The sequence below is a fragment of the Polypterus senegalus genome, chromosome 2 (genome assembly GCF_016835505.1).
Source record: "Polypterus senegalus isolate Bchr_013 chromosome 2, ASM1683550v1, whole genome shotgun sequence".
Lineage (NCBI taxonomy): Eukaryota > Metazoa > Chordata > Cladistia > Polypteriformes > Polypteridae > Polypterus > Polypterus senegalus.
In genome coordinates this window covers 290,535,820-290,557,696 of record NC_053155.1, presented here as the reverse complement: position 1 = coordinate 290,557,696, position 21,877 = coordinate 290,535,820, and the positions used below count along the sequence as shown (strand labels likewise).

Genomic DNA, 21,877 nt, shown 5'->3' with positions numbered 1-21,877 from the left:
TTGAAAACGAACAGCGTCAGATCTGGCGCATATTCAAACCCGATCTGACGCTGTTCGTTTTCTAATAATATTGCATTAGTGCAATGATGTTTTTACATATATTGTCTCTTTCAATCATCTTGCGGTTTGTAATCAGTGACCGCGTGTTTTTTCCCCCGATCTTGCCAGTTAGCACATGTTGCTGTATGGCGGTGTTTCTTTTGTACTCCAGGACATGCAGAGGACAGAATAGTACAAAGCAGTAAGTTCAGCGCTATATGCAATCAGACAGACAGACAGGCAGAGAAGGCACTAGATATATAAATAGGGAAGGCATTGTATAACAGATATATAAAAAACAGCTAAGGGGATAAATATATAGATAAGCAGGAAGGAAAGGCACTATATGATAGGCAGATAGGGAAGCTCCTGTATAATAATAAAATTACTGTTATTACTATATAGATAGACAGGGAGTTCAGGCAGGCAGAACGGCGAAGGTTAAAAATAAATAAATTTTCTCCCCAGCGGGGATTCGAACTCAGATTTCTTGAGGTACAGCAAGTCTGCTGCACTCTAAGTGACAAAAGCTTACCAGTACGCCACAGAAGCTGTTGTAAAAGTCTTGAACCTTTTATGAAAGTGTATTTGCTCTTTGGCTGTCAGGCTTCACACATTTTATAGTTTATGTCTACATTTTGTAACATTTATTACCAAAATATGAAAAAGTTTCTGTTTTAACATTGTGTTTACACAGATTAGTGTAGAAACAGTACACACATGAAATGCGTGTGTTCCAAATAACAATCTATTATTTCCACTCTAAAACTCCACTTCACTCCCAGCTAATCGAGGCATGACCTCGGAGAAGTTTGTGCACGTTCTGAGTCGTTGGGGGGATGGAATAGCCGGCTGCTTGCAGTTTGTTTTTATCGGCACATTTACAGGACAAAGGAGGCTGGCGGAGAGGTGAGAACGGTTTTAAGAAGCGATTTAAGGTGGGACGGATCTACGAGTTTTTTCGTAGGGTCTGGTAATTCTAGTGTTAAAAACCATGTTAACACCTTATTCACAGTGAAATGCTGACGCTATATTTTCAGAAGTATATGGTTCTGGACAGCATTAACAGTCTTCATTTTCAAGTGTCAAAAACGCCAGGTTAGTGTGGAAGCAAGTTGAAAATGTACACAAATGTACGCATTTTTAAATGAAAACACATTTGTGTGGACAGAACCTCAGGTCCTGATAAGGTAAATATATATTGATTAAGTAAATGTGGCACTAAGAAATAGAAGGCAAGACATTTGCTGATTTTTATTTTTGAATATGGTTTTAATTCCTTTTAAATATATATGTAACTACAACACAATCTCACAATGAAACCCACGGCAAGCAGTTTCACAAGTTCATAAATTATCCTATAATGGTGATGGCTGCATTGTCCAAGATAAAGAGTCAACCAATGAGCACATTTCTGTTCTGTCAATATTCTGATTTTGACTCTCACTCATTTGTTTCAACTCAGTTTGTGTCTTTGGGTTTTACTTCTGGTTATATAAAATAAGACTTTCTTGGTGAACAACTTTGCAATTATAGTGTGACTACATTAACGGTTAAGATCTCTAGTTAGAAACGTTTTTTTATTCTCTAAAAACTTTATGTTTTGTCTTCAAGAAAAACAAATGTTTATATTTTGTTACCGAAGTAAATATGAATCTCATTAGTTGGCTGTACAAAGCATTGTGCCAATGGGGTGGGGGACATGTACAGTATGTTGTTAGTTTTTGGACTGGCATAACATGTGCATAAAGGCAACTAAAGAACACCTTTTGGGTTTGTTATTCTTTCACAAGATGCACTTTCTATGGTACACCCTTCTATAATGAGCATAACCCAAATGCATTTGCAACACAGTGCCTTCACCACATGACTTGTACACAGAGCTAGCGGGGAAAAAACATGTTAAAACCAGCTGATATCTACTGTATGAGGACTTGTATTTCAGTGTGAGAATCCAGCCTATTTAAAAATTCTGCAAGGTTTTACTTAAAGAAGAAAATCTATGTTCTTTCAAAGCAAAAAAAGGCTTTCAATCTTACCACTTATACCCAATTATGAAATTAGTTCAAAAATAAGATAAAAGATTTGTGCTTGTCTTAAAAGTAAAATGATACAATGACGCAGCTGTCATTTAAACACATGGTATCACATATTTGAATGAGGGCTTTTTAATACAGCACTATAGGTATATGTTTGATAATGGAACAGAGGCTTTCAATTCATCCTATAATCGAATGGACACACATACAGGTGTCTGTCCAACCATCCATCCATTTTTAATCAGCCTGATCAGTGCACTGATCATGAGACTGGAACCAACCTTAGTGATTGCACTATGTTTGCATAAAACTAATTTTGAGTCAGCAGATGATCTAACCAGGGACATAGGAGGAAAACTGGAGTTTCTCCACAAAGGAAGTCTCAGCTAAAGTTCTACCAAGTAAAAGTCAAAGAAAATTTCAAACCAAGCGCCAACACTGTACCTGTGGCTGGTCTTCAATGGTGATAAAATGAGTAGCACCATTTGTTCATTCCAAAGCAAAATTTAGTTTCAAAACTTCCACACTTTCCAGACAAACATGTGACTCAGTTTGTATTGTGTTGAAGCAAATCTCTCTAGGGATACAACAACAACTGCATACTTCGTTGCTGAAAATGAATGAGTAGGCACTATTTTTGTGTTGTGTGTTGAGTTTTTCCAAGCCAAAGTAATTTTCATCAGTATAACAACTAAAATGTGACAAGAGCAAATGGGATTCAGTATCCTGTTAAAAGTAACTGGTGTGATTAAGGTTAGCCAGTCCAATGGCTATTTCGAGATTAGTAAACAAGCACAAGCAAAATTAATTCTGATTACTTACGATTATTAGAAACTATGAAAACAACAGAACTAGGCCCATTTTACAAGTATTCTGAAATAATGGATTAATCTTCAATTGGCAAATAAGATTTTACAAAGGTAGCTTTAAAGTTATTAAGTTAGGTTACATTTTAAAATTGTTTTCTACATCAAAGAGACAGATACAAAAATATTTAATATACAAAAGTGTGGTAACAATGAGTTATATTCAAAAGAAATAATTAGAATATACTTACATGTGCTAGTTAACTACTTTAATGTTTATTTAATAGCTTTCATAATATCAATTCCAACCCGTAGAAAATTATGTACTATTTTTAGTTTCAGGTTTTTTTTCAGATCCTCAAATGAGTGTCTCCTTAGAATTCCAAGAACTAAACTTAAAAGAAGTGGTGAGGCGGCCTTCTGCTGCTATGCACCTAAAATCTGGAATAGCCTGCCAATAGGAATTCGCCAGGCTGATACAGTAGAGCAGTTTTAAACACTGCTGAAAACAAATTACTTTAACATGGCCTTTCTATAACTTCAATTTAACTTAATTTAACTTAATCCTGATACTCTGTATGTTCAATTTCCTCATAATAACTATTCATGGTGGCTCTAAAATCCGTACTGACCCCTACTCTCTTTTCTGTTTCTTTTTCCGGTTTCTTTGTGGTGGTGGCCTGCGCCACCTCCATCTACTCAAAGCTTCATGATGCTCCAACAATGATGGATGGATTAAAAGGCAGAATTCTACGTGACCATCTTCATCAAGCCCTTCCGTGAGAACCCTAAATCCAAAGAGGACTGTTTCATTTATGTTAGGTAGAATGCCCAGAGGGGACTGGGTGGTCTCATGGTCTGGAATCCTTGTAGATTTTATTTTTTCTCCAGCCGTCTGGAGTTTTTTTGTTTTTTCTGTCCCCCCTGGCCATTGGACCTTACTCTTATTCTATGTTAATTAATGTTGATTTATTTTGTTTTCTTATTGTGTCTTTTATTTTTCTATTCTTTATTATGTAAAGCACTTTGAGCTACTGTTTGTATGAAAATGTGCTATATAAATAAATGATGTTGTTGTTGTTTTGTTAACAATAATTCATCTGCCACTTTGCACAGGAGAAATCCTTTTTGAAAATAAAATGGCACTGATCGAGAGACTGTGTAGGTCATCATATAAGATCAGCATATTGTTACTGACCAATCACTTTTAGTTTTTTAAAAAAAAAAAAACAACAAAGCTATACAAAGCTATACAAACCTTGTAAAATTCCCAAGCTGGCAATGTCTCCACTGAACTACAGGTATTTAGAAAAGACAGTCTGCCAACTGGAGAAAAACTAAACATACTAATGTGTTTTTATCCATCCGTCCATTATCCAACCCGCTATATCCTAACTACAGGCTCACAGGGGTCAGCTGGAGCCAATCCTAGCCAACACAGGGCACAAGGCAGGAAACAAAACCCGGGCAGGGTGCCAGCCTACCACATGGCACCCACACACACACCCACACACCAAGCACACACTAGGGACAATTTAGGATCGCCAATGCACCTAACCTGCATGTCTTTGGACTGTGGGAGGAAACCGGAGCACCCGGAATAAAACCCACGCAGACACGAGGCGAACATGCAAACTCCACGCAGGGAGGATCCAGGAAGTGAACCCAGGTCTCCTAACTGCAAGGCAGCAGCAGTACCACTGCTCCACCATGCCACCCCATGTTTTTATATTTATGCTATATTAATTCATTTATCTTTTTTTAATTTATATTCACAGCTCAAAATACCCGATTTTGTATAAATAATCCAGTAGCAGTATTATGTTTTAAAATGTCTGTCCCCCTTTTTTCAAATTTTCTCTATCTTTCAAGATAGACAGTTGCAATATCATATATGTTTTGTTCTTAAGATCAGCCATATCATACATATTGCATACCTGGGATTTTTCCTTCCTTGCATCCAAACCTGCTGGGGTAAGCTCCACGTTTCCGGCAATCCTGCTCTGCATAAACAGGTTTATATACTGTATATATTGTTCCTAACCACAGATGTTGTCTCTGTCGTTTTGTGCCCCTCCATACACCTATTACCTACTCTTACTCTGCTCAATTTGGGTTTACTGTTCTTATGTATGAGCTATTCAAATCTCACTGCTTCTGACCCTGACACGAAATGGTTGTTTTTCTTTGTTTCCCTCAATACAGCTGGTGAGGTCTGCACACTGATTCAAGCCAAAGAGCCCTGTTCTTGATAAGCCTCCATGATTTTCATGATCACACCTGTCAGAACACAGTAGAATCTATTGTCTGATTTTTGGTATCTTCTCAGACCTGTAGTGGCAAAATTCTGTCTATAAATTGTATATGCCTGAGACGGAATCGGAGATCAATATGACAGGTAGAAGATAGCAAAGCCCAGTATGGGAGATTTTTGAATGCAAAATTAAAGACATTCATTAAAAGCATATTGTCTTAGAGCAGAATATGTTGTGCGCTGTAGACATTTAGAGTAAAAAAAAAAGAACAAAAAAAACACAACATCAAACCTTAAAATTCACCTAAATTTCATTTCAAATTTTGTGTAAGAATAAAAAAAAAAATATTATCAACCACATTTCCTGAAAAGAATTTAAGATTTATAACAACATGGGCATTTGAGGTGCAGCAATTTAGGAAAAGTCAAGGAAGAATAATGAAAGACTTAAAAATACAATGGCAATAGTGCTTCAAGTTTTACATTATTTTCTCTCTCTACTGCACAGTGCACAAATTGAGAACTGCAGCTGTGGGGAGCTGTCCCCCTGCAGAGGAAGTATGGGAAATGTACCAAATAATAGATAGACAGGTAAGGCACTATATAATAGATGAACAGAAAGATAGGTAGAACTTTACTTGTCCCCAGGGAACAATTTGGGATTTTACATAAGCTCAATAAATAAATAACTAGACAAACAAACATACACTATGGTTTGAACAAACACCAGAATGACTATAAAAGCAAGAAAATTAAAAAGAAAGAAAACATCTGACTTGGCTGTCACAAAAACAGTGAGGAATTACTGCTGTTGGTATATTGGAGTGTTTCTTAAGACAATTCTGCTGATAAATTCATTGGCTGCAAGTGCTGTTGATGGGGCTGCACAATGCAAAACAGTAGGCAAGCATCTCGACAGGCTAAACTGAATGCATCACGCAATCAATCAATCACTTAAGAAGGTTTTTATTGATATGAAACCGTAACCAAAGTTAATCTAGCATACTTGTGCCTGTGTGAAAGTGTGATTTCCTGGAGCTGAGCTGAACTGGACCTAGAAAGTAACTATGCAGCTCAATATATGACATATATATCTAATCTCGAGGAGGCAAAGTGGTTAGCTCTACTGCCACACAGTTTAGTCAATATTTTTGGGTACAATAATTGTCCAGCATACTTCAAAAGACAATTGCACCATTATAATCCACTCAAAACTAGTTCAGGTCCTACTTGATTACTGACTTCCACACATTATTTTGTATAAAAAAAAAAAAAAAATTGTGAGGTTTACATTAAAAGGAAAAGTAGATTTTTTTTCCATAAATTTAAATGATTAAATCTCATTTGTTATTTTCCTATTCATTTACCTGTTTGCTGTGGACTTTGCTCCCTTCATTGTACTTTAATACACTATAATTAAAATTACCAAAGAAAAGATAGGGCGCAAACAAACACCACTTTGTGCTGAAAGGCTGCAGTGTCAGACCCTCTTTTGAAGTCATTATTAAATAATGGTAAAACTCAATTGTCATTTTTGGATTGACAGTAAACACAGAAATTGGGAGAAAGTGTGCTTAATCCAATCAGGAAAAGCATAAACGAGCCCCCATTACTAAACTTAAATATCACTGGTGTAAACAATTCTGAACAATTTTGATATTCATTAATGCATGTGACATGATATAATAATGTTTGAAGGTTTTTAAGTATTGATTTTAAAAAGTATTTTTCACTTACAGAACACAAATGTGACTGAATAAATTTAGTACATACATCTGTTAGGATAAATTAGGTACCCCACGATGATCATATTAATCTTTATAAAACCTACACTGAAATCCAGCTCCACTTACCAGCCAATAAATTACCCCATGGGTAAGGGGAAAAAATCCTTCCAATCCCCCACCCCTAAAGAACCTTGGGCCCTACATAAGAAACAGGAGGTAAATGAATATTCATTTACAGGCAATTGTGTGTATCACTACGCTTATAATATGCTGTATATGGCTGGAAAATGTAATTACCATGTTGTGAGTTAGCAGAACACTTCACATTATTCCACAATGAATAAACATTTTTTAAAAACGAAACAACTAAAACGAAGTTTTACATTTTAATGAAGTGAAAAAGATTATTTAAGATTCAAATATATTAAAGTAGATTTAAAAGATTATTTTTATTAACCACCAGTTCAGTTCAATTTTCCGATCTCTGACAGACATTTAATGTAAACATAGTATATTGACAAATTAATTTTATTATTATAAAGTGATGCTTCTGGCAGCTACTCAGACTCATTAGTTAACAGGCGATTTAAAGGATTTTTAATTTGATAAAGCAGACGTTCTGCATTAGCCTACTCCGTTGCAACTGATCGCCTAGAAAATTCCCTCATCTTTTCAAAACTTTGACACTTACCTGTCATCAATACTGTTTTGATAGTATATATGCAGCAGTTTGTCTTTGATCCATGATATTTGTTTGGTTGCTTCCTTTCCAGCTTCTCCTTGCAAAGAGTATTTTTTGTAAATCTGAGCCAATCCCATCATTGCTTCTTTACGAACTCTCCACTATTAAATGCAAAAGGAAAAGTGATTTATGTAAATGTTAATTGAACATTTATCTGTTTGGGTAGTCTTTAACGAAACAGTATGTGTATAATCAGCCTCCCACATTCACAGATCTAACAAGTGTCGCTTTGAATTGAAAACTAAAAAAAAGTAACAATTGCAAAAGACTTTGCAAGGGCTCTTCCAGTGGCTAGACTTCCAGGGACTGTGCAGTATCTCACTGATTTTTTTTTAATATTCTCTCAACCTCCACTTAATTGCCTGTGCTCAATCTCTGTTTTTGATAGTACATAGAGAACCCTGGACCCTACTTGTTTATCCATCTGAGAAAATCCCACATAGTACACAAATAAAGTTCTAGTCTTGCTTACAAAAACTCCCACGACATACTACCATAAATCAAGGTCTTTGAAATGGTAATTTCTTTGACATATTCACTATTACATTTGTTCACATATGGTCTAAACCCACATACTTATCACTGAATTCCTAGGAAAGCCTAATAAGTCCTTAAACTGCTATTTATTTATTATTTCATATTTTAACTATTATGAAAACATTCAGATTTTTTAGTATTTATTTCTGTTAAGCTATAGCTCTGTTTAGTGGAATTGAGTTCACCCTTACTACACTCGTGTGGTCACACTTCTTATAGTGCTCAAATATCATGCTCTGCTCGCAGCTTGCTTTAAAAAATAATTCTGACAAAATTCCTTTAGGGGAGTGTGAGAGAAAAGGTGGTTTGTGCTAAACTTACTCTCTGTAAGTGCAGAAGGATTTTAAACATACTGTAATTTGGTATTAAGCAGCTCTGCACTTCTGACCAATATTAAGCAGGTTGAATGTTATGAATGTTACGTTACATATGTGATGTAAAGTGTTAGCATAAATGTTATAGCATTTAAACTGACTGTCTACTTTGTGTATTTTGACATGTTTACGGGGTCCAAGCAAACTGTTCTGAGAAGAAGGAAAAATGTAGTACTTGCTTCAAAGAATTAAAAAGTACATGGTCCATTATTAAAATCAATTAATCAATAACTTCTCCATATACTTAATTTCTTGTAGTGAACTAAAAACTAATGAAATCTTAGCAATACAGTAAATTAGATCTAAAAGCACACATTATAGAATAACTGTTTTATTATACAGTGTCAGTTGATACTGTATACCTTTATACAACAGAGAAATAAAGTAAACACAAGTTATCATTTAACTCATGTAACCTGTTATCTAATATAAAAATTTGGTTTTAACTTTCAGTGTTAATAATGTGAATTATAAAATAAAATCAGGAAATGAACTTTTGCACTGCACTTTACTTATGGAAATATGCATTAGGCATGTATAAATGTAAAGTTGGTACAGTGTACAAAATAAAGGCTGTTTGTCTAATTAAACTGATATTCCAGGTAGAATGCTTCTCAGTGAATACCATCATTAAATACAAACAATAATAAAGTAACTGCGAGTGATTAGCTGTCACAATACAGCATTAGAAAGGCACCACCATAGTAAACTATATTAGAATTATTATTAAACTGATTAGGAGGGAAAAAATAGCAATAAATACCAATAAAGCAATGAAACTGAAAAATACATAAAAGCATTTGTATTAAACTTAACAGATAAAGTATCTGAATTATCTTTTGAAAACAAACCAAAAAAATCAAAAACACAATCAAAAAGTCTAAGGCACATTTCATTTTTCACCAAAATACAGTATCTGATCTCAGCATCATCTAACTTGAACAGTTATATTAAAACCAAGAAAGAACAACAACAAGTAGCATTTTGCACTTAAATAAGCAAAAGATAAATAACACCACCTTTGGTGTAAGCACCCCTAATAACACAATGACTTACTTATAAGTTCATTGAAAGAACTAGAACATTTGAAGGAAACATTAAGGTGAAGTTCAAATTCTTTTGTGTACAGAGAGCACCAAACTTTTTTCACTCAAGACTGACTTACATATCACTATTTCAAAAGAAAAAAAATCTTACAATTGTTCATCTTGAAAGCTGTGTATCCCTTTCAGCTGTAGATAGATTAAAAATAAACAGGTACTAGTTTATAAAATGAGTAAAAGTCATTAGATTTCAAAACTTACCCTCTTGTCCAAAGTTCTTTCTCTTACAAAATTAAGTAAGTGATCATTCACCAGTGAGAGATCCTTTTTTGCAGCAGTAACAATAGACACAATGACATCATGTCTAATGGCCTCTTCGGGATCATGAGACCTCACCTTTAAATATTCTGCAAGGCAATAGTAATACTTTATTAAAAGAAAAGCACATGAATTCAGTTTAATATTGAGGTTTACAGCAGATATTTGTGTTCATTTACTGGGACACACTATGAGAATTTTTACCTACAAAAACAAAATGTTGCATATAACACAACTGAAGTAATTTAATAAGAAAAAAACTGCTATGCTCCACCAAATCTCTAAATGAGACCATAAAACACCATCACTGCACTGCTGAAACGTTTTAACACGCAGTTGTTACTTATATATTGAATTTAACAGATAAGGCAAAAAGGGGAAAAACAGTGAAAGGCTGCAAACTTCCTGTTAACTAACAGTTTTCTTCTTTTGTCTCTCTTTCTTGCTATTGCTATACTTCTAACATGAGGAAGAAGAGCTGGCTACAATGCTCCTTACTGTAGGAATTGAAATTTCTAACATTGAGCAATTAGATTCCTCTCTAGTCTAGTCAGTTTACAATCAACAAATACAGATCATATTTGCATTAAATATTTCAGTTTCAAGAAAAAAAATGACAGAAAGAAAAACTCTGCAGTCATACCTGTAAGATCTTTGGCTAAATCTGGATGATTCATGAGGCAGTGACTTGCAAACTTCACACATTCAAGACGTATAGGTACATGAATATCATTAAACCTAGATTAGGGTTTAAAAGAGAAACAAAGCTTTTCAGCTTGGTGGATTCTACTCAAGCACATAATATTTTACTCACATAACAGGAAATAAGACAAAAGATTTTAATCATCATGGAATTACACACACACATATACTATGGGGTGCCAAACAGGCAAATAAATCGATTTTGTGAATACTGTATATTAAGTCGGCGTCAGAATATATAAAGTCAAAACTTGAATATATAAAGTCAGCGTCGGTATACATAAAGTCAGCGTTGGAATATATAAAGTCAAAAGTTGAATAAAGTCATCGCTGAAATATATAAAGTCAAAACCTGAATATACAAAGTCAGTGTCGGAATTTATAAAGTCATTCCTGATTATATAAAGTCAACATCGGAGTATATAAACTCACTCCTGAATACATAAAGTGAAAGTCAAAATCTATTGATTGAAACGACTCTGAACTGAACTAAGTTAACAAAAACGTATTCATAAAAATAGCCTGTATTCCGACACTGACTTTATATATTCCGATGCGGACTTTATATATTCCGAAATATTCCAACGCTGACTTTATATATTCAAGTTTTGACTTTATATATTCGCGAATGACTTTATATATACAAAGTTTTGACTTTATATAGTTAAATGTAGTCATCATTGCATAACTTTTTCTTTACCATAGATATTTAAAGACTAAATTCAACTTCCATTCCTAACAAAGAGATTTCTTTTTTTTTTTTTTTTTTATTAATTTTATTACAATCAATACATAGCAATCACATTTTTACAAAAAAAAGAATTATGCTAAGAACAGATCGATCCCCACCCTTGAGAGAGAGAGCAAGCCAAACGGTGTAAAATTTAAGGCTTTTAAAAATACCTAAATCAACAAATTCTCTGTGCTTTATATAATCATTTCAAAATATTACTGATTAGATCCTGCCATGTTTTGAAAAAGTCTGCACAGATCCTCTAACTGAGTATTTGATTTTTCCAATTTTAAATAATATAACACATCAGTTTCCCACTGACTTAAAAGAGGAGAGTTTGGGTTCTTCCAGTTTATCAGAATAAGTCTGCGTGCTAAAAGTGTAGTGAATGCAATCACAATTTGTTTGTCTTTCTCCACTTTAAGACCCTCTGGAAGAACCCCAAACACAGCTGTTAATGGGTTAGGAGGGATTGTGAGTCCAAGACTGTCTGAGAGGTAATTAAAAATTTTTGTCCAGAATAATGTTAATTTGGAGCAGGCCCAGAACATGTGACCTAGTGAGGCTGGGGCTTTTGCAGCGTTCACAGGTTGGATCATGCCCTGGAAACATTTTGAGAGTTTTAGTGAGACAGATGTGCTCGATATATAATTTTGAGTTGTATAATTGTATGCTTTGCATATGGAGCTTGAGTGAATTCTCTGCATTGCTACTTTCCACTCCTTTTCTGATATATTAATTGAGAGGTCATTTTCCCAGTGTCCTCTTGGATCTTTGAAAGGAAGGGATTGTAAAAGGATTTTATATATTGTAGAGATGGAGTCTAACTCCTTGAAATTGAGCAATAATTTTTCCAGCGTGGATGAGGGTGCAAGATGAGGAAAATCTGGAAGGTTCTGTTTAACAAAGTTCCTGATTTGAAGATAGTGAAAGAAATTTGTAGCTGGAATGTTAAATTTGGAATGTAATTGTTCATAGGATGCAAAGGCGTTGTCTATATAAAGATCTCTAAGCAAGTTAATTCCAAATTTTTCCAGATATTAAAACTGCATATGTTTGTGAGGGTTGAAAGAGGTGGTTCTTTTGCAGGGTGCCACAGAAAGAAGCTTCTCCGTCTTAAAATGCTTTCTACATTGGTTCCAGATTCTAAGTGAGTGGAGCACAATTGGGTTATTAGTGTATTGCCGATAGCGTGTGTTTATTGGAGCACAAAGCAAGGAATACAAAGAAGTACTGCAGGATTTTACTTCTATTGCGGTCCATGCCTGTGTATGTTCTTCTATTTGTGTCCAGGTTCTTATCGACTGTATATTTGCCCCAGTAATAAAACTGGAAGTTAGGTAGAGCCATGCCGCCTTCTGCCTTTTGTCTTTGTAGGGTCGCTCTTTTGATGCGTGGATGTTTAGAATTCCAAATAAATGAGGTTATTGTTGAATCTAATTGCTTAAAGAACGATTTATTAATGTATATTGGTATGTTTTGAAATAAAAAGGAGCTTAGGAAGAATATTCATCTTAACAGTGTTAATTCTTCCAGCTAGTGTGAGATGAAGGGTTGACCATCTATGCAAGTCTTGTTTAATTTTTTCCATGCAGACGACGAAATTTTGTTGATAAAGAGCTTTATGTTTACTTGTGATGTTTACCCCGAGGTATTTAAACTGTTCTGCAATGATAAAAGGAAGGGTGTCTAATCTAATATTATATGCTTGCGAATTCACGGAAAGAGTACACTTTTATTCAGATTAATTCTGAGACCAGAGAGCTTTTGAAATTCTGTGAGTGCTGCTAAGACTGCAGGCACAGAATTTTCTGGGTCCGATATATACAGTACCATGTCATCTGCATATAATGAGATTTTCTGTTCCAGTCCTTCTCTGCTAATCCCCTTTATCTGATCAGTATTTCGACAATGTATTGCCAGTGGTTCAATGGCAATTGCAAACAGCAGTGGTGACAAAGGGCATCCTTGTCTTGTGCCACGTTCTAGTTTAAAGTAGTCTGAGCAAATGTTATTGATGCAAACTGAAGCTTCTGGGTTAGTATACAGTAATTTAATCCATGCACAAATGTTGGGCCAAACCCAAACTTCTCCAAAATAGTAAAAGGTATTTCCATTCAATCATGTCGAATGCTTTTTCTGCATCCAATGATAATAATATTTCTGGGGTGTTTGATTTAGTTGGTGAGTATATTACATTAAACAGGCGTCGAAGATTTGAAGATAAGTGTCGGCCCCTAATAAATCCAGTTTGGTCTTGTGATATTACTGAGGGGAGCACTTTCTCCATCCTTCTAGCTATGATTTTAGAGAGTATTTTAACGTCGTTATTCAGAAGTGAAATTGGTCTGTATGATGCACATTGTAATAAGTCCTTATTTTGTTTTGGAAGAACGGTGATTAGTGCTTGGCGAAAGGTTTGTGGAAGAGATTGGTTGTCTCTGGCTTCTGTAAATGTTGCTAATAGGAGGGAGCTAGCTGAGCGGAGAATTTCTTGTAAAACTCTGCAGGGTAGCCGTCAGGGCCTGCTGCTTTTCCACCTTGGAGTGACTTTATAGCATCCAGTAATTCTGATAATGACAGAGGTTTATCGAGCTCCTCCACACTAATAGCGTCAATTTGTGGTATCTGTAATTTATCCAGAAATGCATTAGATTGTATATTGTCTTCTTTAAACTCAGTAGTATATAGGGATTTATAGTAGTCTCTAAAAGTGTACATTATATTTTTGTGTTCGATGATTTTATCTCCGTTAGTGTTAGTAATTACGAGATTGCGCTATGCATCTTGCTTGTGAATTTGTTGCGCTAAAAGCTTATTAGCTTTCTCTCCATGTTCATAATAATGATGTCTGGATTTGTAAATTAGTTGTTCGGTTTCTTTAGTTGTCAAGAGGTTTAATTCTGAATGTAGAGCCTGCCTCCTCTTATGTAGAGTCTCGCTTGGTAGTCTGGCATGTTCTTCATCTATTTTAGTAATTTCGCTTTTATCTCTGCTACTTTCTTCGCTCGGATTTATTTCTGTGGGAAAGATATGAGATAATCTGTCCTCTTAAGAAGGCCTTAAGAGTTTCCCAGAGTATTCCTGCAGAGATCTCAGGGGATGTATTTGTCTCTAGAAAGAATTCAATTTGTTTGGATATAAATTCAGTACAATTCTCGTCAGCTAATAGAAGCGGATTGAGGCGCCATCTGCGGGTGAGTGTATGGGGCTTAGTAATTTCAGCTCCAAGATCATCGGAGCATGGTCTGAAATAACAATAGCATCGTATTTACAAGATTTAATCTTAGGCAAGAAGTTATTATCTATAAAGAAGTAATCAATCCTTGAGTAGCAATGATGTACTGGTGAGTAGAAAGAATATGTTCTTGAATTTGGGTTTAAAAACCTCCAGGGATCTGATAAGTTGTGATTAGTTATAAACTTTGAAATTATCTTTGCGGTGTTAGTTGCCGTTCCCCCTGTGGAGGAAGTCTTATCTAAAAGTGGATTTAGAACACAATTAAAGTCCCCAGCCATTATAAGTTTATGAGTGTTCAGATTGGGAATGGATGCAAATAAATTTTGTATAAATTCCTTATCATCAACATTAGGTGCATAAACATTTATCAAAATCATTTTACAGTTAGATAAGTCTCCCATGACCATCACATATCTCCCTTCAGGATCCAATACTACATCTGATGCTACAAATGGTACTGTTCTATGTATGAGAATTCCCACCCCTCTAGTTTTCTTTGTAAAACTAGAATGGAACATTTGGCCAGTCCAGTCTTTTGCAGCGGAACTGATCCTTACTTAGTAAGTGGGTTTCCTGTAAAAATACTATTTTAGCATTTAGACCTGTTAGGTGAGAAAGTACTTTCTTTCTCTTTAATTCGTGATTCAGGCCTTTAACATTCCAGCTTACGAAGTTAACTGTCCCATCATGGAGACACTGATTCTGAGTTTTTGGTGTCATATTATAGTCTTAACTGGAAGTGAAATAGTTTAGGTCTTAATTTCCTATTCCCCCAAGAGTTGTTGCCATGCAGCTTATTATTACGTTGATAGTTATAATTACAAAGAGATTTCTGGCGACTAAATAGAACCTACTTATATCCAAATTCGAGCTATTGAGCGGTTGCCTGCCTGCCTGAATAAATCACCCTTGCTTCGCTCTTACTTTTTTACCGTTCATTTAATCATGGCTAGTGGCGAAAAATTATAAAATGGAAGGAGGATTACACTGAGTATGGCTTTACCAAAACAATTATTGATGGCGAATCGATTATTCATAAAGCTTCAATTGGTGATCTTTTTTTCTGTGTTAACCTCATATTTTTTCAAATTTCTTCTCAAACCAAGGGGGTGCGAGGGTAAAATGAATCAGGAAGCGCTGATCAATGTAATCGGTGTACCAGGAAATCATGCATTGACAGAAGTTCCCCTTTGCTTGTGATTAAATGCGTGATTTTTAACGCATTATGGAGCACATGCATCAAAGCTTCTCAGCTGTGCTTGTGCCAAGAAAAGGAACTATTTTAAAAATAACACGATTTTCAATGTAACCTTTTGTAAGTAGTGCCTGAAGGATTCAGTGTGGAGAAACTCTAGACACAGCATGTGTATTAACTTGTGGATTTTTCTGTGAGTATTTGGTGTCAGCGTCACAAAGTCGTAACACTGCGTTAGCTGCGGAGCGCAGCTCAGAGCGAAATGAGATGAATGGGATGGGAGATGATGACGTGACTCCCCCACTCGCCTTAACTGTCAACCCCCCACAAACACAGTCTCTCGGAATCTGCATAAGCACAGCCCCTCACCTGCAATTTTAACTTAGTTACAAAGTGATCAAAACTCTCGTTTATATCCTGCGTCCTCTCATTAAACTTGTATCCCGCATTACCCGTGGGCATGACAAATGCCAGTGGCAGCCTGTCTATGAACTTAATTTAAAGTTTAGGTTTACACCGTGCTTTGTTTCCGAAGTAGCAGCACTCATGAATATGGTTTTATATGTCACTCGCTCGCTTCTTATTGTTTGGCTGCCTTCTGAATTATATAATGCATGTTTTCTTCAGCGCTTTTGGAGCTCTTCCTGGTTTTCTATGTACTGCGCTGACAGTCAGTTCACGCGATTACGTGGAGGCGTGATGATGTCACATGAAACTCCGCACCCCACGGCTTTCGAGCTCAACTCCATTACAGTATATGTAGAAAAATAGCTTCCAGTTATGACCATTACACGTAGAATTTCAAAATGAAACCTGCCCAACTTTTGTAAGTAAGCTGTAAGGAATGAGCCTGCCAAACTTCAGCCTTCTACCTACACGGGAAGTTGGAGAATTAGTGATGAGTCAGCGAGGCCTTTGCCTTTTATTAGTATACTAGCAAAATACCCGCGCTTCGCAGCAGAGAAGTAGTGTGTTAAAGAAGCAATGAAAAGAAAAGGAAACATTTTGAAAATAACGTAACCTGATTGTCAATGTAATTGTTTTGTCACTGTTGTGAGTGATGAGTGTTGTTGTCATATATATATATATATATATATATATATATATATATATATATATATATATATATATATATATATATATATATATATATATACATACATACACACACATATATAAACATATATATACATATACATACATATCTACATATATACACACACAGCCATTTCAGTATCAGTGCAATACGCTGTTTGTTAAACGGTTGACTCCGCTCTTACGCAGCAATAACAAATCAAATCATTCAGTTGTCTTTGCTCATATGTCATTTTAGAGCTGGACGCCTGGCATCTTTTTTGGCCACAAGTTCTGCTTCTGTTTGGTGTGAGGTTCTGTGTTGTGGAGATTCTCAGGATGGATTGCAGGTGCTCATCAGTGAGGCTCCTGTGTGCTGTTTTGTTAGTCTTTATCACTGAGAAGAGCTTCTCACACAGATATGTGCTACCAAACATGCACAAGGTTCGAGCCGCATGTAGACGGACTTTTTGTTCTTCAAAGTCACCAAAGCGCCGTGCAAACTCAGTGCGCATAACTCTAGCTTCGCTGCTGCATTATGGGATCTGTAGTTTATTGTGTTACCAGCGCTTCATATATCCGGCTTTAATAACAATAATACAGTATATAAAATGATCTCGCGGCCGGATATAATTACACGCCGGGTCGGATGTGGCCCGCCCCTTGAGTTTGACACATATGGACTAAATAGAACTTGAAAAGATATATTTTTCAAATGTGATCGCGCAATTCAGATAGAGTTGACGCAAGCACTACAGCCTGCATGCCTCAATAAGTCATCCTCCCCTCGCTCTTACTTTTTTACATTCCGTGGTTTGTCAATCGTTGTAAAGATGACAGGTTTCATTCATCGATTCGCTTCTTACTGCATCAATAAACAGCTCGCCGCCTCTTTATCTGAGACCTGACACACTGCATGCACGGTTTTTTACACTGTCTTCCTTTAGCTGACATTGACTTTTCCACCGCGGTGCTTTGTTTCCACAGTAGCTGCATTTATGAATATGCTTATCAGACGCCTTCATATTTTTGCTGCCTTTCAATTGTGTAATTCGGGCTTTGTTGCAGCCTGTCTATGAACTTAATTTAAAGTGTAGGTTTACATCGTGCTTTGTTTCCGTGTAGCAGAACTCATGAATATGGTTGTATATGTCACTGCCGCTTCTTATTGTTTAGCTGCCTTCTCAATTATATCATGCATGTTTTCTTGAGCTTTTTGAGGTCTTCCTGGTTTTCTATGTACTGCGTGATTACGTGGGAGGCGTGATGATGTCACACCTAAACTCCGCCCCAAGCGTTGAAGCTCATCTCCATTACAGCAAATGGAGAAAAACTGCTTCCAGTTATGACCATTACGCGTAGAATTTCGATATAAAACCTGCCCAACTTTTGTAAGGAAGCTGTAAGGAATGAACCTGCCAAATTTCAGCCTTCCACCCACACGGGAAGTTGGAGAATTAGTGATGAGTGAGTCAGTCAGTCAGTGAGTCAGTGAGTGAGTGAGTGAGGGCTTTGCCTTTTATTAGTGTATATATATTATATATATATATATATATATATATATATATATATATATATACACAAAAAAGAGATGGGGACAAGTCGCATATGATCAAGTCCAAGCAAGTTTCAAGTGTTAACCATCAAGTCTCAAGTCAAGTCTCAAGTCACAGTTAAGACAAATCAAGCAAGTCAAGTCAAGTCCTGATAAGTTTCAAGTCAAGTTGCAGTACTAAAACAAACAAAGGTTAAATTAAAATTATATAATTATATTTATATAAATAAATGTAAAAAAAATATATATAAATATATATACACACACGTATTTTTTCGGACCATAAGACGCACTTTTTTCCCCCCAGAATTGGGGGGGAAAAGTCCCTGCGTCTTATGGTCCGAATATAGCCTAAACATGTGCTGTAAAAAATTTTCAACTTGCCCGGCTCTGTGCTCCATTCCCGCCGCGGCCGCCCGCCCCGCTCACTGGAGTCAGGCGCTGCTGCCCTGTGGTAGTAGTAGTATCGCATACTGCTTCCATGATCATTCCTGCTGGCTGCAATGCTCCATTCCCGCCCGCCGCACCGCCACTGGAGTCAGGGGACTGGACTCTAACTGGTACAGTGTAGTGTACGGTGACGGTCCCTTCCTTGATCCTGCAGTCTGCATGCATCATCATCATTCATCGATTCCCATCCGCCTCAGCTGGTGTCCGCCGCTTCGGGATCGGAACCAGCGTGAGGCGCACATGTGACCTCCCTCCTGTGAGAACACGTGTGCGCCTCACGCTGGTTCCAATCCCAGAAGCGGGCGGACACCAGCTGAGGCAGGACAGGAGTTGCGAGTCGAGCGCCACCACTACACACACCAGTGAAATACGAATAGAGGTAAATGACAAAAGAAATGACTGAGTGAAGGTAAAAGCGCAAGAATATGCATACAAATAGAAACCCTAATACAATTAACGCGCACACGTCCCGGTCCCGGGACAAACAGCGGTTCAAAAACGTTACAGTAATGTGTGCATGCCCATCTTGCCATGCATCTCGACACCCTATACATCAAATGAAACCTCCAAGTCTCGTCTTTCCGATGATATAAACCATTTTGACACACAACAACCACAGCACTGACACTAAAGCCTTTTTTACAGAGAAGTACCGGTACATACTTTTAAGAGTTGACTGTGCCTACCTTTGAAGACCCCCTGCAAGTCAAACATCAATATTTCCGAGCAGTATTGATCCCATTGTGTCCGTAAGGCTCCAGCGAATATAATCCAGTAAAACGATTTAGGTCCAAAACACACGATATATTCTCAAAGGGACAAAAACTCCAGAAAATGTTTCATAACTTGAGACCACCTAAGTAATTTTTTTTCACTTATATTGCTCATATTAGACGTAATTTGTTTCTGTCAGCGATAACCATGCTACCGCATGAAACACGGAAGTGTTAGCTTTCGAAAGACACCTAAGTTGGCCAATTACGACGGGTCTGGGGTTGACTGGCACCTCGTATAGCCAACCAGTGTCACAGAAAGCTTGCAGGGTGATGTATAGCTCTGAACTCTGGTAAAATCTACCAGTTTGATTGGACACTGTGACTGACACTCAAAACTTACAGCCAATGAGCAGATGAGCATTTTGATATGTGACTTGCTATGCTTAACTTGTAAAAAAAACAATCGGAGCTTCGTGAAGGTGGCATTTGTGCCAGTCTGCAGAGTTGGTGCGTGGTTGTTTATTGTGATTTTGCCAAGTTTTTTCGCAGTTTAAATATGAATAAAAGTAGAAGTTTAAACGTAAATAAACGCTCGATTAAATAATAGATGCATGTACGCGTTGCAAAAGTATTCAACCGGCACCCGCGAGGTATAATGGGAGAGAGCGACGTGCCACGCCCTTGTGCTTTCTGCTTGCTAGTGATTGCTGCCATCAAGTGGCACATGGAAAAACGCTGAGCTGTGTTGTAACAGTTTGTAAAAGAAATATACGGTATATATAGTTTGTGTGCATTTTATAAAAAAAAAAAGTAAAAAATAAAAAATATAAATATATTTTTGGCCCATAACTTGTATTGACCATTTTACATAGAAATGTGTATTTTTATTGTTTTTATTATGGAACATGAATTTCCATAACTAATAGAGTGACACTGTGTGTAGATATAGATTCCTTTAGGTGTAAGCTTTCATTAGAGCCCTTATTGATATATGTGGGTTGAAGCATTCAAAAGTTATTACACTTTTTCCATATGTTCCAAAATGTGGATAATGGTCCCTCTAAAAAGCCCCTGGGCATGCCCACATAAAACTGGTGTAAAAATGTCATTTTTACAGGTATTCTTTTCAAAATAATGAAATTTGAGTAGTCAACAAGTTATTCTGTTGGTACATAGTGTGTTTCTGTCCCCACCTACCTACTGCAGCTTTATTTTCCTTTATTTTCATAAAAAAACTTAGGCGAGAACAAAAAAATTCGTTTTTGTGAGTTCTAATGTGCATAACTTTTGATCAGTCACACCTACAGTGATTCTGACTACTAAGGGTGAAACTAGAGAATGTTACCTTTACAAAGAGACCAAACATGTGTTTATACTCCAGATAGTTCAATAACAGCAATGATTCTAATTTGGAGAGGTCAAATTACAAGCGATTTAGCAAAAATGACCCCGAATGATAATTAAAAATACAACTGAATATGCATAAATAGAAACCCTAATACAATTAAAAATACAACTGAGACAAATTCAGAACTAGTAGTGACAGACTGTCACAGTCTGTCAGCCTGAGCCTGGAACAAAATGACCATACATATCATGGCAAATAACACTGAACTTTGCTGACAGCTTTTAGCCTTGTGAGAGGCTGGAAAGTGTTTTACACTGTGGGACAGTACCGTAAATGTTACCGCTATGGTAAATCACAGAAAGTCTCTGCATACAGTATACGGGCAATATTGTGAACTACGGTACAGCTTGCCCCCCACTATACTGGTAACAGTGTTTAGGCCTGATAGTAATAAAATGTGTGTGTGGGGGGGGGGAGATATGAGAGCACTGGATGGAATGAGGGGATATGAGAGCACCTGATGGAATATGGGGGATTAAAGAGACACCGTATTGGTATTACTGACAGTTCTTTAATTACGATTTTGAAGGTTTTGCAGAAATACTGTACCAGTACCACCTCCTCACTAAGATGTCCAAGCAGAAGAGATGCACATATAAAGTTGGTTTCAAACTGGAAGTTATAAAATATGCCAAGGAACATGGCAACAGAGCAGCAGAGAGACACTTTGGACCACCTCCCTCTGAAAAGATGATTAGAGAGTGGCGGAAACAGGAGGATCAGCTGCAAAAGTAAGCAAACTTTACGTGGGCATGCTGCAAAGTGGCCAGAGTTGGAGGTGGACATAAAGGAGTGGATCACACATCACCGTGAAAATGGCTTCTCAGTCTCCACAAAAATGATCATGAATAAAGCCAGACTCATTGCTGTAGAAAAAGGAATTCAAGATTTCACTGGCTCACCATCATGGTGCTACAGATTCAT

The 21,877-nt window shown here is 36.7% G+C and overlaps 1 protein-coding gene across 2 annotated transcripts in view; it reads right to left on the bottom strand.

The window, feature by feature from the left end:
• The window catches only part of pds5b (PDS5 cohesin associated factor B), a 159,428-nt gene that overhangs the window by 67,976 nt on the left and 69,575 nt on the right, over positions 1 to 21,877 (bottom strand). For both annotated transcript variants that reach the window (XM_039745755.1, XM_039745756.1), the window contains exons 10-12: positions 10,523 to 10,617; positions 9,823 to 9,968; positions 7,557 to 7,708 (exon numbers count right to left, since the gene is read on the bottom strand). In XM_039745755.1, the coding sequence (XP_039601689.1) occupies positions 7,557 to 7,708; positions 9,823 to 9,968; positions 10,523 to 10,617 (393 nt within the window). The remainder of the gene's footprint in view (positions 1 to 7,556; positions 7,709 to 9,822; positions 9,969 to 10,522; positions 10,618 to 21,877) is intronic.